General features: G+C 42.4%; 1 protein-coding gene across 5 annotated transcripts in view; it reads right to left on the reverse strand.

Moving 5' to 3' along the window:
- The window catches only part of LOC126252907 (probable phospholipid-transporting ATPase IA), a 631,593-nt gene that overhangs the window by 218,890 nt on the left and 394,235 nt on the right, over positions 1 to 18,468 (reverse strand). For all 5 annotated transcript variants that reach the window (XR_007545867.1, XM_049953883.1, XM_049953884.1 and 2 more), the window contains exons 3-4: positions 18,322 to 18,420; positions 11,475 to 11,635 (exon numbers count right to left, since the gene is read on the reverse strand). Coding sequence is in view for 4 of the 5 variants with exons in the window: in XM_049953883.1 (XP_049809840.1) it covers positions 11,475 to 11,635; positions 18,322 to 18,420 (260 nt within the window). In the remaining variant the exon portion in view is untranslated. The remainder of the gene's footprint in view (positions 1 to 11,474; positions 11,636 to 18,321; positions 18,421 to 18,468) is intronic.

Raw genomic sequence — 18,468 nt, forward strand, 5'->3', positions numbered from 1 at the left:
TTAAACTAATGAAGTCAATGTTTTTACATTGTTTAATAGATTAATACAGAGCTCATCTTACACTTAAAAATTATGTTTTGGCTATTGTGGTTTTATGTTGTTGTGGTCTTCAGTCCAGAGACTGGTTTGATGCAGCAAATTTATTTTGAAGAATTCAGAAGGGCACGGCACAGCAAATGCTTTCATTTGCACAGGCTTGAGATTGCCTGCCTTGCCCAAGTGCTTGATACAGTATTGACCTTGCTCATAGAATCACGTAGCAACTGACTCACTTTGTTGAAGGCTCTAGTGCAAGGGATATGCAAGAAACTATGAACTAGCCAATAGTCATTACAACATTCTAATGCTCTGCTTAAAAATTGACAGTTTTGTGAAACGGAGGAGGGAATAGCATTAAATTCAATCAACTTACAAACTTCTGTTGTATTTGAACAGATTTGCAATAAAAATTCTCACAAATGTATGGGAAACATACACATACATTTATGCTGCCTTTTAAGTAACACTAACATTCAGAGCTGAAAATCTTGTCCTTCAAAAACCATTACTTGATTCTGAAACCAAGTCAATATTTTATTTGGTTACAAGAAACTGTAAAGATTTCCCAAGTGGGTTGCAAATGAGAAATTCAGTGGCTGTTCATCTATAAGAATATTGGGGGAAAATGTCACTAGTTTGTTAAACTGCTTTAGAACAAAATGGTAAGAATCAGGGGAAATGAAAAAGAAAACTGATACATAGTTAAATGTCTAATAAATGAAGTAAACTCCATTAAACCAACTGCAATTTTTATTGCAAGAATAAATTACAATGGAAAGACCCATTGTGGAGATAGTGCCAACATTCTATTTATGCATTAGTTGATGTTGATGCATATGGTTGGTTGGGTTGGGGGATCAAAGGGACCAGACTGCTACGGTCATCGGTCCCTTTTTCCAAAGACAAAGAACACCCACAGAGAAGAAAAACGAGGAACAGAATAGAACACAGACGATACAAAACAAGAGAAACTGAGACAAAGACAAGACAAAACGAACTAAAATCACACAGAGTGTGACGGTGGTTGGCCGACCATAGAAATAAAAAAAAAGGAAAAGCCAACCACTGAGAAACACGTTAAAAAATCAGTTTAAAAGCATAGGCCAAAGGCCAGAATCAACACAAAACAATAACAGAAAATAGAAACACTCAGATTAAATGATAAAAGCCCCCTGCCCGAATAAAACGTAAAACTAAGTCAGCCATTGCGGAGTCGTCTGTTAAAAGGGCAGGGAGCGCATCAGGCAGCCGAAATGTCTGCCTGACCACAGCTAAAAGGGGGCAGGCCATCAAAATGTGGGCCACCGTCAAAGCCGCCCCACAGCGACATAGAGGAGGGTCTTCCCGGCGCAGTAAGTAACCGTGTGTCAGCCGGGAGTGGCCAATGCGGAGCCGGCAAAGAACTACTGAGTCCCTGCGAGTGGCTCGCAGGGATGACCGCCACACAGCCGTCGTCTCCTTCACAGCACGTAGTTTATTGTGCGTCGTCAGTTCGCGCCATTCATCGGCCCATAGCGCCAAAATTTTGCGGCGGAAGACTGCCCGCAAATCAGTCTCTGGGAGGCCAACATCAAGAGATGACGTCCTCGTGGCCTCTTTCGCCAGACGGTCAACATTCTCATTCCCGGGGATCCCAACATGGCCTGGGGTCCACACGAAGACTGCAGAGCGGCCGCAACGCGCAAGAGTATGCAGGGACTCATGGATAGCCATCACCAGACGGGAACGAGGAAAACACTGGTCGAGAGCTCGTAAACTGCTCAGGGAATCGCTACAGATAACGAAGGACTCACCTGAGCAGGAACGGATATACTCTAGGGCTCGAAAGATGGCGACCAGCTCCGCAGTGTAAACGCTGCAGCCAGCCGGCAAGGAATGTTGTTCGGAATGGTCCCCTAGAGTGAGCGCATAACCGACTCGACCAGCAACCATCGAGCCGTCGGTGTAAACAATGCCAGATCCCTGATACGTGGCCAGGATGGAATGAAAGCGGCGGCGGAAGGCCTCTGGAGGGACTGAATCCTTCGGGCACTGTGCCAAGTCGAGCCGAAGGCAAGGGCGACGAACACACCATGGGGGTGTATGCAAAGTAGCCCGGAAAGGAGGTGGAACAGTGAAAACCTGAAGCCCAGAGAGAAGCTCTTTGACGCGGACCGCCATTGTACAACCAGAGCGGGGCCGACGTTCTGGCAGACGGACGACCGATCGTGGGAACAGGAGACGATAGTTAGGATGCCCGGGCGAGCTTAGAACATGGGCAGCATAAGCGGCCAGCAAACGTTGGCGTCGGAACCGCAGTGGAGGTACACCTGCCTCAACTAGTACGCTGTCCACAGGGCTGGTGCGGAAAGCACCAGTGGCAAGGCGTATCCCGCTGTGGAGAATTGGGTCCAACACCCGTAACGCAGATGGGGATGCTGAGCCATAAGCCAGGCACCCATAATCCAGGCGGGACTGGATTAACGCCTGGTAGAGCCGTAACAGGGTAGAGCGGTCGGCGCCCCAGCGGGTGTGGCTCAAACAGCGCAGAGCATTGAGATGCCGCCAACACGCCTGTTTGAGCTGCCGGATATGAGGCAGCCAAGTCAACCGGGCATCGAAAACCACCCCCAAAAACCTGTGGGTCTCCACCACAGCAAGCAGTTCGTCGGCTAGATAAAGCCGCGGCTCAGGATGGACTGTTCGGCGCCGGCAGAAATGCATAACGCAGGTCTTGGCTGCCGAAAACTGAAACCCATGCGCTACAGCCCAAGACTGCGCCTTACGGATTGCGCCCTGTAGCCGACGTTCAACAGCTGCAATGCCAGTAGAGCTGTAGTAAAGGCAGAAGTCGTCAGCATACAGGGAAGCGGAGACAGAAGTTCCCACAGCCGCAGCAAGCCCGTTAATGGCTATTAAAAACAGACAGACACTTAAAACAGAACCCTGTGGCACACCGTTCTCCAGGACGTGGGTGGAACTATACGAGGCAGCGACTTGCACGCGGAAGGTACGACACGACAGGAAATTGCGGATAAAAATCGGCAGAGGACCACGAAGACCCCATCCATGAAGCGTAGAAAGGATGTGATGACGCCATGTCGTATCGTACGCCTTCCGCATGTCGAAAAAGACAGCGACCAGGTGCTGACGGCGGGCAAAGGCAGTACGGATGGCCGACTCCAGGCTCACCAGATTGTCGGTGGCGGAGCGGCCTTTACGGAACCCACCCTGAGACGGAGCCAGAAGACCCCGAGACTCCAGTACCCAATTCAAGCGCCGGCTCACCATCCGTTCAAGCAACTTGCAAAGAACGTTGGTGAGGCTAATGGGACGGTAGCTGTCCACCTCCAGAGGGTTCTTTCCAGGCTTCAAAACGGGGAGGACAATGCCTTCCCGCCATTGCGACGGAAACTCCCCCTCGACCCAAAGACGGTTGTAAAGATCGAGAAGGCGCCGCTGGCAGTCCACTGAAAGGTGTTTCAGCATCTGACAGTGGATGCCATCTGGCCCAGGAGCGGTATCAGGGCAAGCAGCTAGGGCACTGCGAAATTCCCACTCACTAAATGGAGCATTGTAAGATTCTAGGTGGTTGGTGCGAAACGAAAGGCTCTGACGTTCCATCCGTTCTTTAATGGAGCGGAAGGCCTGTGGGTAATTCGCAGAAGCGGAACTCATAGCAAAATGCTCTGCTAATCGATTTGCAATGACGTCGGAGTCAGTACAAACTGCTCCATTCAGTGAGAGCGCAGGGACCTTGACAGGTGGCCGATAGCCGTAGACGCGTCGAATCTTGGCCCAGACCTGCGATGTAGTGACATGGAGGCCAATGGTGGACACATACCGCTCCCAGCACTCCTTCTTGCTTTGGCGGATAAGGAGGCGGGCCCGCGCACGCAGCCGTTTGAAGGCGATAAGGTGGTCTATGGAGGGATGTCGCTTGTGACGCTGGAGCGCCCGCCGGCGATCTTTAATCGCTTCAGCGATCGCAGGCGACCACCAAGGCACAGCCTTCCGCCGAGGGGACCCAGAAGAACGGGGAATGGCAGATTCGGCGGCAGTAACGATGCCAGTGGTGACCGATTGAACCACCGCATCAATGTCATCAGTAGGGAGAGGCTCAAAAGCGGCAGTGGAGGAGAACAAGTCCCAGTCAGCCTTATTCATAGCCCATCTGCTAGGGCGCCCAGAAGAGTGGCGCTGTGGTAGTGACAAAAAGATCGGAAAGTGGTCACTACCACACAGGTCGTCATGCACACTCCATTGGACAGACGGTAAGAGGCTATGGCTACAGAGTGAAAGGTCAATGGCGGAGTAGGTGCCATGCGCCACACTGAAGTGTGTGAAGGCACCATCATTTAACAGCGAGAGATCGAGCTGCGACAATAAACGCTCAACGATGGTGCCTCGACCTGTTGCCACTGACCCACCCCACAGAGGGTTATGGGCGTTGAAGTCGCCCAAGAGCAAGAAAGGTGGCGGCAATTGGGCGACTAGTGCAGCCAGGGCATGCTGCGAGACATCACCATCCGGTGGAATGTAAAGGCTGCAGACGGTAACAGCCTGTGGCGTCCACACGCGTACAGCGACAGCCTCTAAAGGCGTCTGGAGAGGGACAGACTCGCTGTGCAGAGTGTGAAGGACATATATGCAGACGCCACCAGACACCCTTTCATAAGCTGCTCGGTTCTTATAGTAACCCCGATAGCCACGGAGGGCGGGGGTTCGCATTGCTGGAAACCAAGTTTCCTGGAGAGCAATGCAGAAGAAAGGGTGAAGGCTGATAAGTTGGCGGAGCTCAGCTAGATGGTGGAAGAAACCGCTGCAGTTCCACTGGAGGATGGTGTTGTCCATGGCTGGGAAAGGCGTGACGGGACTGGGAAGGCAGATTACGCCGCCGGATCACCTGCTGCCTCCGACTGAGCACCCGCGCTAGTGCCATTCATGGCGTCTGAGGGACCGCCGAGATCGAGGTCCTCAGCGGACGCCAGAATCTCCACGTCATCTTCGGACGCAGAGGGAGAAGGTTGCGGTGGGACAGGTGCCACCGCAATTTCAGGATTCTTGGGAGCCTTTTTCTTTGACTGCTTTGCTCGCTGTGCCTTTGGTGGTTCTGGCTGGGAGGGCGTCACTGGGTCAGTCTCAGGGACTGAAGACGACCGCGATGCCCTACGACCAGCGACCGGTGGTTTTTTGGCAGACTGGCGAGTGTCCGCTTTGGCACTGGGCAAAGCCTGGGATGGGAGGGCCCCAAGGGACCCCTTCCGGGCGAGAGGAGCCGAAGAAGGCCCACGCTTCTCCGGCTGTGAAGGGGGAACAGATGTCCCCGGTGGTTGGGGTGGTGTTGCTCCTGAAGTAGATGGAGCAGGAGCAACAGGGAGTGAAGTGCCCCCCACAACCGAGGGGGCCGGTGATGGCTGACAGAGCTGAGTTCGAACTGTTGGGGACGACACTGAAGAAGTTCGAACAGGTGTTGCAGCAGCAGCATAGGTGGACGGCATGGGCACAGGATGTAGCCTTTCAAACTTCCGCCGTGCCTCGGTGTAGGTCAGGCGGTCCAGGGTCTTATATTCCATTATCTTCCTTTCCTTCTGGAAGATCCGACAGTCCGGCGAGCAGGGGGAATGGTGTTCTCCGCAGTTAACACAGATAGGAGGCGGAGCACATGGAGTATCGGGATGAGATGGGCGTCCGCAATCTCGACATGTGAGGCTGGAAGTGCAGCGGGAAGACATATGGCCGAACTTCCAGCACTTGAAGCACCGCATCGGGGGAGGGATATAGGGCTTGACGTCACATCGGTAGACCATCACCTTGACCTTTTCCGGTAACGTATCACCCTCGAAGGCCAAGATGAAGGCACCGGTAGCAACCTGATTGTCCCTCGGACCCCGATGAACGCGCCGGACGAAATGAACACCTCGTCGTTCGAGGTTGGCGCGCAGCTCGTCATCAGACTGCAAAAGGAGGTCCCTATGGAAAATAACACCCTGGACCATATTTAAACTCTTATGCGGTGTGATCGTAACAGCAACATCCCCCAACTTGTCACAAGCAAGTAACCGCCGTGACTGGGCAGAGGATGCCGTTTGTATCAGGACCGATCCAGAGCGCATTTTTGACAAACCCTCCACCTCCCCAAACTTGTCCTCTAAATGCTCGACGAAGAACTGAGGCTTTGTGGAGAGAAAAGACTCCCCATCAGCTCTCGTACAAACTAAGAATCGGGGCGAATATTTGCTACTGCCATCCTGAGATTTAAGTTCCTCCCACGGCGTGGCCAGAGAGGGGAACGTTTTTGGATTGTACTTTTCAGCATTAAATTGAGCCCGAGAACGCTTAGAGACTGCTGGCGGCTGGCCGCCAGCGAGAGATGATGTACCACGCTTCATTGCGGGTCATCCGCCCTGATGCCACCTACTCCGACCAAGGGCCCTCCCCACGGGCGCCACCCAGCCGCAGCAATAGCCACCTGGCAGGATGGCCATTGCCGGGAGTCCCGATGCCCCAGGGAGATGGGCATCTACTCCTTGGCATACGTGGGGAGTTAACGGCGCAGGCATCAGTAGAGCGATCCCTGTGTTGTCAGGGGGCTACAACCAAGAGGGTACATGGCGGCCCCACCACAACGGACTGGCTACCGTGCTGGATCTTAGGTGCAAAATGTCCAACGTCGTCGTCGCAGTTAAAAGAAACACTGCAGAGTGCAGCGTGGTAATCGCCCAAGAGATCGAAAACGAGCGGGACATCATTGCAACGACGAGAAAGCCGGCTAAAGGTCTAATTGCACGACGGATACAGTGCACCATGTAAGGCGCCCTTCCCCAATTGGCTCGCTCTTCGGAATAATTTAGAAAGATGGAGGTCAAACCCGAGAGGGGACCATCACATAAGGCCGAAACATGTGAGACTCCTTTTAGTCGCCTCTTACGACAGGCAGGAATACCGCGGGCCTATTCTAACCCCCGAACCCGCAGGGGGGATGATGCATATGACCTGCACTCTAGAAGATATTTCCATGTGTGTTTTTCTACTGCTCAAGCACAGTTGTGGGGATGGGAAGGGTTGGAGGGGGAACAGTGACATCATCTTGGCTGGGAACTACAAGGGGCATGATGAACAGGCAGCAAAAGACTAGACTGGGGCCAGTGGTGAACTTACGACTTTTGTGTAGCAATGTCATCGATGCTCACAACATGGAGTGTGTCAGCTGCTGGATCTACACAGACAATTTTGAGAGGGCAGTGGGCAGACAATATTTTGGAAGCATGCAACATTCTCACTGCAATAGAGAAGTAAAATCCACTGTGTGTTCAGGAAAAAAAAGAGCTGTGTTCTCAGGTCCCACTGTCACCACAACCTCAGAAATCACAACATATTCAGAAGAAATCGTCAAACATTTATGGCAATGAAGATGTAAGCTTCATAGTTGTTCTATTAGTTGAAGACGATGATGATTAAAGATAGTGATATGAAGACAAAGGTAAACAGATTGGCAGTGAAGATAAAAATTAATGTAAACCATTTCTTTTTGATGTTTCTTTTTAATTATTTTATTTATCCTTGTATTATCAAAATGAATAAATGAGATAAGTTTGGAACTGATGCATTGTTAGCTTTTTCAGCAGAACCTTACATCCATAAAAGTTTGTAATATTGATCAGCCAGAAAATGTTAAAAAATAAATTTTTATCACGGAACCTCTTAAAAAATGGAGGTGTCTTAGACTCGGGTAACTATGGTAAACTGCCAAAACATGCACTATTGGTCTGTTGACAATCCCGATTGGTTTTGTCAGGTGGAATGCCAGCATCGATGGCGTTTAAACATGGGATGTGAATAGTGAACCATCAGCTCACAGGTCTGTTTTTCACAGACAGAACACTGAACACACACAAGTATCGCAGCCTCCTAACAGACCATCTTCCACAGATGCTAGAAGACATTCCTCTACAGACTAGGAGGAACCTGTGGTATCAACATGTGGCTATCCAGCCCACAATGCATAAAGTACTACAGCATGTCTTCACAAATTGTTTCCAAATCACTGGATTGGACACAAAGGACATGTACCTTGGAGGACCTGGTCACCACATTTCACACCTGTAGACATTTTCAGTGGAGGAGGACGAAAGATGCAGTCTACAATGATATACCAACTACACCCAATGATATGCAACAACATATTACTGCTGCCTGCTTGGAAACTCCGCTGAAATGCTAGCATTTGTGCAGCAGTCGTTCAGTACCAGAGTGTAAGCGTGTATTGCCACTGCCGGTGGTCGTTTTGAACACAGCCTGTGATTGCCAATTGTCTCATTACTGGTCAGAATCCCCATAATTAGTGCATGCACTTGTGTTGTTCTTTGGAGTGTGCTACCACAAGTATTGTACAAGTGTCAGTGTGGGAACGTTTCAAAATATACCACCTTGTAAATGACTCTCACTAGAATCCCACAACAAACACTACTGACATTCTAATTTACCCTACTTACAGTCTGTTAATATCAATAGGCATTGTTCCTTTTAAAAAGTGTATGTTTGCAAAAAAAAAAAGGCACTTTCTAAATATTACCACAGTCTGTTTATTGGCTAACAATATGAGCCTCTGACTAACAATCCATTCTGTGAAAACCATATATCAATAGTACTTTCCTTATTTGTGGTGCAAGTTTTAGGTGATATACCATATATATAAATATGAAATGCGTAATTTCTATTAACTTCACTCTGGTGCTGAATGAATTAAATTTATAATATATTGCCTCTTTGGTCATGAACACAGCTGTGTCTTCTATTACAAGATTTGCTATCACAGAGCAGAAGAATTTTAAAGCTGCCTTGAATAAAGTTAATCAGGTTGACAGTAGTTTTCTTTCTCCTACTACAGTCTTATACTTAAATTTATGACTTATCTGAAAGCAAGTCAAAAGTACTTCAGCACATCAAAGCATCCTATGTTCCTCAACTCATTCTCAAATTTTATTAAGTATCCTACACATGATTAACATTCTTCAATTTCTGAATTACAGTTTTGGGATCATAACATTGATTTCAGTTAGACTGCTAATGTATGGGACCTCATAAATGAGTCTGTATTTATGCACGAGAATCTTGTTATAAGATCTGTGATGCTAATAAACTCCTCTATGATGTACAAAATACATTGTCATTTATATGATAGTTGTTTACAGATATCTTACGAGTTGTGATGGTTGGACTCACTATCCAAGGATATTCCAAATAAGATATTTCACAGTAGAACATTGTTCTTGTAGTAAAACTTGAAGACATGATATATCGCCATTCCACAAGTGAGCCATATTCATGCACAGATACATAGTACACAATGACGATTGCTAACTACCTTCCAATGTAAATATGGCTTTTAGTGCCAGTAGTATCTGAAGAGATGTTCAGCTCACCTTTGACCCAGCTCTTTTCACTTAAGCAGAGAGACTGCATCTCTGAGGGAATTTCAGGCTGTCAGGAAAGAAAGGAATTCAGAAGGAATTGGCTGTGACCTATAGTAAGGAACCAACCATGGCATCTGCCTATATCAGAAATGAGAAACCACAGAACACCATTTTCAAGGGTGCTGGCAGATGGATTCAAACCATCTCATCTCCTGAGTACAGGGATTGCTCGCTCAACACCTCAATGCGCAAAGCTAGCCTGGTCAGGGGAGAATTTGGAGAAACATTTGATAGTGCATAATTTAATATTTAATTACACATGGAATTCTTGGTTTCAGTTATAATAATATTAAAAGAGCTTATATAGATTTTGGAGCCACAGTTGGCTCAGATGAATAGAAGCAGTCCGCTGAAAAAAATCTTTTACACATGAATGCTGTCATCATATACCCCTTTCACTCTCCACAAACCCCTCCTCACTGTCCCATATCAGAATTGGTTTTCATAACTGAGCACTGCATGGGTGACCAGATTGGGCAATATTTTGCAATTTGGAATATTAATGATAGAATTTTGAGCAAATTTTTTAATGGACTGCAACCATCACCATTTGGGCAACATAGGTAAGTCCAAGTATGTTTTTATGCACCAATTTTAATTTAATGTTGTTTGTAATGGTGTTTACCGTTCCACTGCCCTGCGAAATACTAAAATATTGCAACCCTACAGTTCTACCAGTCTCAAATAATGATTCAAGTGCTAATATTAACCTGCTATGGATAAGTAATTAGGCTACTATAGTAGTGCATACGTATTTTTAACTTACCATAATACTAGTGGGTGATTCAAAACAGATTTACCTTTTCTGTCTTGCTGCTAGCTTATCCATAATTAGAAACTGTCACAACAACACACAGCACAAAGGCAATAAACGCCAGTACTTAAATTAGATTCAACTGGAAGTAACAACTGAACTGATCAACAGAACAACAGCCGAGTTCAAATAAGTCCAACAATGTGCAATAGTTGGTCTTCACTAAAGTAGGAATTGGCGATAGCTGTTAGTGCTACTGGCATATCGATAGTTTGAATCTATCAATGGCCTTGTTGATTATTGATAGTGTGTGCCCCTTTTTCGCTGTATGACTGAAAATCAAAATAGTTCCCAATTGCACTGCACAGCAACAGCACTATGTCAGTAGATGAAAGAGTTGAAATGAGAAGAGAAAACCTATTGAAGAACAAGACAATGAACAGACCAGTGTTTGTACGTACATAGAAAATTTTTTGCAGTGAATTGCATCAGAAAATAGTAACAAAATAAATAGTACAATAGTGTAATGTTACACAACAGCTCCGCCAGTGTACCAAGGATGAAAAAGGACATTTTAAGATGCCAAAATTGTAAATGACGAAGTTTCACGTGAAAAAGTGTATTTTTGCAACATAATAACTGATGCAGAACTCTATATCCCACAAAGGCTGTGGTGTCAGATATAATAACCACACCAGCAGCAGACATCATTAGACATCAATTTCTGGCCAATCACTGCCCCCCCCCCCCTCCTTTCCTGTCTTCCCTGCAAGTATCCCAACAGGTACTCCAGCAGCGAATAAAAAACAGAGTGCTATGTTAATTTAGATTACCACAATTTATTTATAAGTAACAATTTTGTGTATGCATAAGTGCCTTGGGCAGAACGTGTTCCAAACTCACTGAAATATGTTCACTCAAAAAAAAAAAAAGTGATTGCTAGTAGAAAATACAAATAAATAACAACTGACACTGTTCCTCTTCTTTTACAATCTCTATAGTAATGTAAATCATAATTAGCTGTTTGACATCCATCACTGGGCAATAAATATTGCCTTGTGATCCTCATACACACACTTCATTTTTTTGTTTTTTTTTTTGTTTGTTTTTCAATCACATTTTGATAAATTTTACAACAGCTATATCACCAGATAAACCAGCTTTACAGAAAGAAAATAATGAAGTCATAAAGCTAAGAAATTATACTACACACTAAAGCTTTTTACCTTGATGATAGGATAATGAGGTCTGCTGGAAAAAACTGATTGTTGTGTACTTTAACAATATCTCCCACCACTACATTTCGCCACTGTATCCAAAGCCAGTGACCATCTCTTAACACTTCAACATCACGATGATTGATTTCATTGTCTGCATGATGCCTTTTCTGGATGGTGGAAAGAGGAATAATCAGTTAGGACAAGTGTCTTTATGATAACACCATGTTTCTTAATTTAAGAAATGTTATGAAGATAGGTACAAAAAAAGCTTTTGTATGAAGCTGCCTAATGCAATTTCTTTTGTTTGGATAGAGGATTTTGTATTACACATTGATTTCTCTTAACAATGAAGGAAGTAAATGTAACATCTCAAGGAAGAAATGTTTATTTGATGTAACAGTCATAGAACTAATTACAGACTAAATTTTTACAGAAGTAATATGTGGCCTTGTAGACATGCATTTCAAAACTGTAGTGATAAATAATGCAATATTATGGAGAATATTAACTTTTTCTCTAATTGAATGACGAATTTGCTAACTGCTATACTCAAATTAGTATGGTGAACAAGAGAGACAGAACAAAAAGATTATACCCATATAAGAGGTACAGGGGAAAAGAAAAACAAAAGACAGAAAGATAAAAGCAAACTTAAAAAGAAATAAGAAAATAAAAGAAACATCAGAGAAAAGTGCCAGATAACTGATAACATACAACTGTACAGAGGACATCTGAATAAAGATTGATTGAAGAATAACTTCTGATAAGAAGACAGATAAAGCGTAACATAAGAAGGCAGATAAAGTGTAACTGAGTACAAGTTCATTAATATGTTATTGGAAAGCCCTAAATGGAATACAGACAATGGAAAAAATAGACAGTCACTTGCCCTACAGATGAAGCACTGGTCAGTACACATGCATATAGAAAAAGACTGAACTTGTATAAATTTTTAAACAACATAGTTGTATAGAGAAAAACAGCAATTAATTTACTTATAATCAATTATTCAAAATGACAGTCACAATCACATTATTTATTTTGCTGCCAACCGGTTTCAACCCGCGATGGGGTCATCTTCAGGTCAATTTACACCATTTGGTCGCTCGCTGGAGTCGTCGCCCTGCCTCTGCAGTTGGTAACTGAACTTGTAATTAACCGTTCCTTCCTCTTACTCACTCATGCCAATTCCACTACTCACTCAAATCAATCCACAGCACCTGGACAATAAAGCTGTGTGTGTGTGTGTGTGTGTGTGTGTGTGTGTGTGTTGGATGAAAAGGACATTATTCAAAAACTTAGCAAGAAAATCAACATTGTTTGTGTGCCTGTTTACCACCCAACATTTCAAGCATACAGGGGGTGCTTATCTTACTGTTTCCATTGTTTGAATATTAGTTCAGTACGACTAGTTGTGTGTTAATGAAAGTAATTGTGAAACCATGAATAATATACACAATTTTATTGGAACTGCTAAATATGTTTTGTTGACATTATCTGTAAACAATATTACATCTTTAACATTATGGACATGAGAAAACTGAAAACACTTTCTAACATGGAAAATGAAAACAAGAAGCTCACTGATAAAATCTAAACTGATTCATAAACAGTAATTGGAATGAATTTCTTTCTTTGTGCACACTAGCATTTGAGAAGTCTGAGTGTCATGTCTTTTATTTCTGTTCAGTGTAGATTGTGTTGATCACTGAAGAGTAAGTCAAACGTGTAGTGTTGTGCTGTAGTTGATGAGTAAATGAGGGGGTAACTTGAGTGCTGGGATGTTGTCCATTCAATGCAGATAGCATTAATGGGGTCACCTAGTTTAACATTCCTGTCTGATGTACAGGGTGCTGCAGGAGGAACGACCAGTATTCAAGGATATGACATGAAAAATCATTTGAAGAAAAAAACTTCATATGGAAGTAAGCTATATTCCGAATAGTTTAAGAGATGGAACACATTTTATGGACATTTGTTTTTGGGCTTGTGGTGTGCATGAATGTGTCTCATCCTAATTGCTGGATTGGTTGTAATATTACAATTAACTGGCCACCAAGATAGCCAGACCTTATACCACTAGATATTTATCTATGGGATTGGATAAAGTCTGAGGTGTACAAACAAAAGGGGATATGACAGATGAACTGCTTGGTCAATCATGAATGCTGCTGCCCTCATTAGAGAACATGCAGAGACACTCCCACAAGCAATACAACATGTTCTCCCACGAGTGCAGTTGACAGTGGGATATTTGAACATGTATTGTGAACTGTACAACAGCTCTAATGTGATGTGTATGATAATGCTTAGATATGAACATTTTAAAAATTTGTATTTTTTAATTGATACTTTGTAAAATGTAATATTTATTGACTTTATACAAGTGTAAACCAGACAATGTCCTGAATAACACAGCTACAACTAATAATGACGTCAATGAAATGTGTTCTATCTCCAAAACAATTCAGAAAAAGGCATATGTCCATATGCAGTTTTTTTTTTTTTCTTCAAATGATTGTACCTCTCATATCCTTAGATACTGAGCATTCCTCCTGGGACACTCCATATGGTTGACCAACCATGATGTCAAATAATCTTCCTGCATGAGACAAATTGGACTATACTTCTCACAAATATGAGTTTGTTGCCACACTTATCAAGGTTGAATTTCATCCCATTGTACATACGAGGATGTCATCAGCAGCCTTAACAGAATTTTCATGACTGCATAAAGATATCTGCATTTTGATACAACCATATTACCAGAGTTCTGTGAATGATTATCTCAGATTAATATTTTCCTTGCTTCAAGTATCCAGTGGTAAGATTACTGCACTCACAATAGTATCAACCTTATGACTTGCTAGTAGCAGAGGTGGGATGCTGGTCTCTGTACTCCACGATGGGGCTGGTTCTGAATGTTATGGTCACTACACTATTGTTGTGCAATGTATCCAGTCATGGTAACTGATAAAAATTAACACATACTAGTTGACTGTCATCCTTGTCACCGACATATTGAGCACAGCAGTTGGCACTGAGATTGTGGTTTCATTAAACTGAGACACTTAAAGTAGTCATTTGACACAACAGATTTAGTAAGGCCCCATAACATCAAAGCCACATACCATACCAACTATTCCATTCTTTGAGACATTTGCGTCTGCAATTACCTCTTATGTTAGTTGGATCTGCCCTTTAATGTGTGACAACTATGACTGGAAGATACAAAAGGAAAACATGGAGGATTGCTGTCAGAGGATGGATATATTGAAAGCATAGGAAACAGAACTAGGCAAGCAGGATAAAATAGATAATTTGAGAAAAACAGAAGGATTATTTCTATTCTGGTGGGAGGTAGCAACATGGGTACAGAATATCATGGATGTTAGTAAGTGTAGTCCTTGCTGAGATTCTAATGACAATCAACAAAAATAAATTATCCTAACACATAAATACTATTAATTTAGTAATTCATAAGTTACATTTTCTTGATAATATAGTCAGCTGCTTCATGCAACTTCTTGTCCATTTCTTTTGTAAATATATTGCTATAGCATAAGTAATGATATTGATCTGCATTATATTTATGTTCTCTGAAGAAAGATTACTTAATGGCAAACTGTATAAGCTGTATTAGACAGGTGCTCAACAAATGATGTTATTTTTTTAATAAGTAATTAAAAGTACTATCTAAAATGTAAATTGTGCTCAACTTCTTCAGCAATAAAAAATAACAAGAAACATAGAGCTAACAATACAGTGTTTTACTACACAAGGTCCAACTGGACCCAATTATATGACTTTCCCTTAATCTTACTTGCAGACAGGCTCAACATGTGCTTACACTGGAATCTACAGTTGAAAGTCAAATGCAAACCAAGATGCAACTTGATTTTATCACATTCTCAAAGCAATGACAGAAGTGTAATTTGCACTAACTGCCAAAGTAAACCCCAATCCAACAATTGAAGACTGAACCTGAGACTTCTGGATTTGTGATCATACACCTGCACATTGACTCTAGTAAACAACTGCAGTTAAACACCAGTAAACTTCAAAAACCAAATTAAATCACTTCTGGAGCCAACTATAACTCTAAAATCTACTAGTCTGGAACACGAATAAAGTATAAAATGTAATGCAAGTATATAGACAGCATAGAAGGTTGTTAATACATCTTTTTAATAGAGGGTGCTTCATAGAGATCCAGCTGACATCTAAAGACTATATCTTCTACTTAAACAGAGGTTGACAGTTGGGGAGAATATGAACTTACACAGAAAAATTAAAAGTTTACCTCAGCACCAACTGTCAATTGCCAGTTCATATGGTTGCCAGAAATGATCTTCCCAGTGCAGCTACATTAATTGCTCTTTCACCACACAATTACATGAGAACAAATGAGATGCCTTGATAATGGGTTTGTCGTAATGGGTGTATGGATCCCAAAATCCCCCATTGGCCTCTAAGGTCAGCTGATTATATTATATGACATCATTTGTGGGCATTTATGAAAGGCCCGGTCTTGGTGCTCCTCCCCTTTTTCAATAAGATTAGGTGAACTGTGTTGCTGCATAGGAACTCCACACATGCTCATAAAAATATGGAATGAGCCGGAACACATTTGGATGTTTATTGTGCATCTAGTGGATGGCACATTGAACACCTGTGTAAGGTAAATAACAACTTTTATTCTAAACACAACTGTCAGAAATACCCAAATCATATGTGCATGCATGTAAAACATATACCTTTGTAAAAGCAAGCAATTCTTTTGAAGATAAAAACTTTGTAGTTGTATGTGTTAGTTAAAATCCACCCCCTCTTTCTATCTTCATTCATGTAGAAAACATAGTCTACTGAAATCCGATGAATCTTTTCAAAACACCCTGTGTATTATGATGGTATATAATCTTTCGAATGAAAGTTTCAATCCAGAAATCAATCTTAGTCTCTGAAAGATCTGCTTCCTTCAAAGGTCTTCAAGATACTAAACATGCAACCATGATGGGGAGCCTCTGAGAAGTAGAAGGGAAGAAATTTTAATATGCAGCTTTCACACACTCCAAATGTCATACTTAGGTGGCCCAATCTGGAAAGTCTATTGAGCCATCATTAACAATATCAGAGGATCCTTAACATATGAGTGATACTTTCAATCAAAGAATTACCATATCCTTCAAATCACATTTCTGCTAATAAATTCTGTGGTAGTTTATATTCCTGTTTTGCATCTCATCATATCTTTTTCAACACAGATGCTAAAGAGAAACAACCTTCTCTATCTGCACTTCACCTGTCAATGGACAAAGTATTCCCTACTCACATGCTGATGATATCATTTTTTTAATTCTCTTAAACAGCAGTTACAAGTTAGGGAGTGGAGGTGTCACTTGCAACTTCATTACATGACCAGTCCACTTAATTCTTCTAACTTTTATCTTTACCGTAAAGACAACTTCTTTAAACATATCAGATCTATGTACTTTCTTCAGATTCACAGTTATCTTCACCACTCCAAAAATTATGCATCCGTCTTCATCCACTCCACGATGCTAACTAATCCAGGTGGAGTTATAACTTTCACCATGCCTTTTAGAATTTGCCTGCCCCCATTCTTCCCAGAGCAAACGTCAGTTCAGGGTGCCAAATTCAAACATGGAAGTCGCTCTGCCCCACCCAGAATTAGACATATAGATGCCTATTTTGTTACTGTTTTCCTTCCCTAGAGATTTTCTGCTCTTTAAGACATTTGACATGTGTAATAAATACCTTTTGTTTGCTTTCTGAATTCTAATTGTAATTTCTTCTTTAACATTATCTGTTGCATAGATATATAAACTGATTTACATGTTCACATGTTTCAGTTTGGTCTTTCAAGATGTCATTCTTGAAAATAGCTTATTTTGTAAATATTTAACTGTCAATCAGGTTCTGTGAGGGCTTCAGTTAAACGCTATTTGAGAGCTACAATTTCTCTTTCATTGTCTCATAAGAGAGTTATGTCAGCAGTGTGGTGTTATGAAAGAAATTTCATCTCATATCACAGACGGACAAAATAACTGTACTAATGAGATGAATTGACTGAGAATGGCAGACTGAAATACAGCAACATTTCACACAAAAAAGTGAAAGAATGTTGATCTGCACATATGTCTCTGATGTTCATTTCCATGCAGGCCTACAGTACAGAGCACAATTGACATTTTGTGTCTGTGCTTTGGACCCTTATGGTTCTTCTACAAAATAAGTTTATATGTGTTGCTTGTCTGTTCTTGATATAATCTATGGAATACGATGAATGAATAAATTAATTAATTAATTAGCATAACAACAAAAATTACTGTAATGTGTAACCATTATGGTCAGCTCTCTTTTATGTATGAATGTGTACTAAATCTGATGCCTTCTGTTAACTGAATCTCTTTCATGCGGCCACTATTAATGTTCAGCCCATTATTAGAAATCTGACTTGTCACCTCTGTTTTTCTGTTTACATTTCCTCCTTCAACCCACTAGATCTACCAATCATGGGTTCCACATAATACATCTTTTGTCCTTAGATCCCTTTTCATTAGTTCTTCAGGAAACTTGTGATTCAGAAATGTAAAATTTAAGTAATAATAATCTTGATACTCCTGGTGGCCAGTTTCAGTTAAACAATCTTCAGACCAAAACTGGTTATCAGAAATAAATGTTTCTTTTTCATGATGCTTAAAACTATTAAAATTTAAGTATTCACTTATGTGTTTTTCTATATTCTTACTGTAGATGCTTTGTTAAAGGAAGATAATCAGTTGTCGGTGATGCACAAAAACCTCCAAAATATGACAGCTCTCATACTTACAACATCTTCAATAATCTCCTTTATAGCTGATACACTAAGGATGAACACTAGAGGCACCAATGTGGTATACCGTCCAGTAGGAGACACATCAGGAATTTGCTGTTGAAAAATATCATGTTAGTTCCCGTAAAATATTTATAAATCATG

The sequence above is a fragment of the Schistocerca nitens genome, chromosome 4 (assembly GCF_023898315.1).
Source record: "Schistocerca nitens isolate TAMUIC-IGC-003100 chromosome 4, iqSchNite1.1, whole genome shotgun sequence".
NCBI classification, from domain to species: Eukaryota; Metazoa; Arthropoda; class Insecta; order Orthoptera; family Acrididae; genus Schistocerca; species Schistocerca nitens.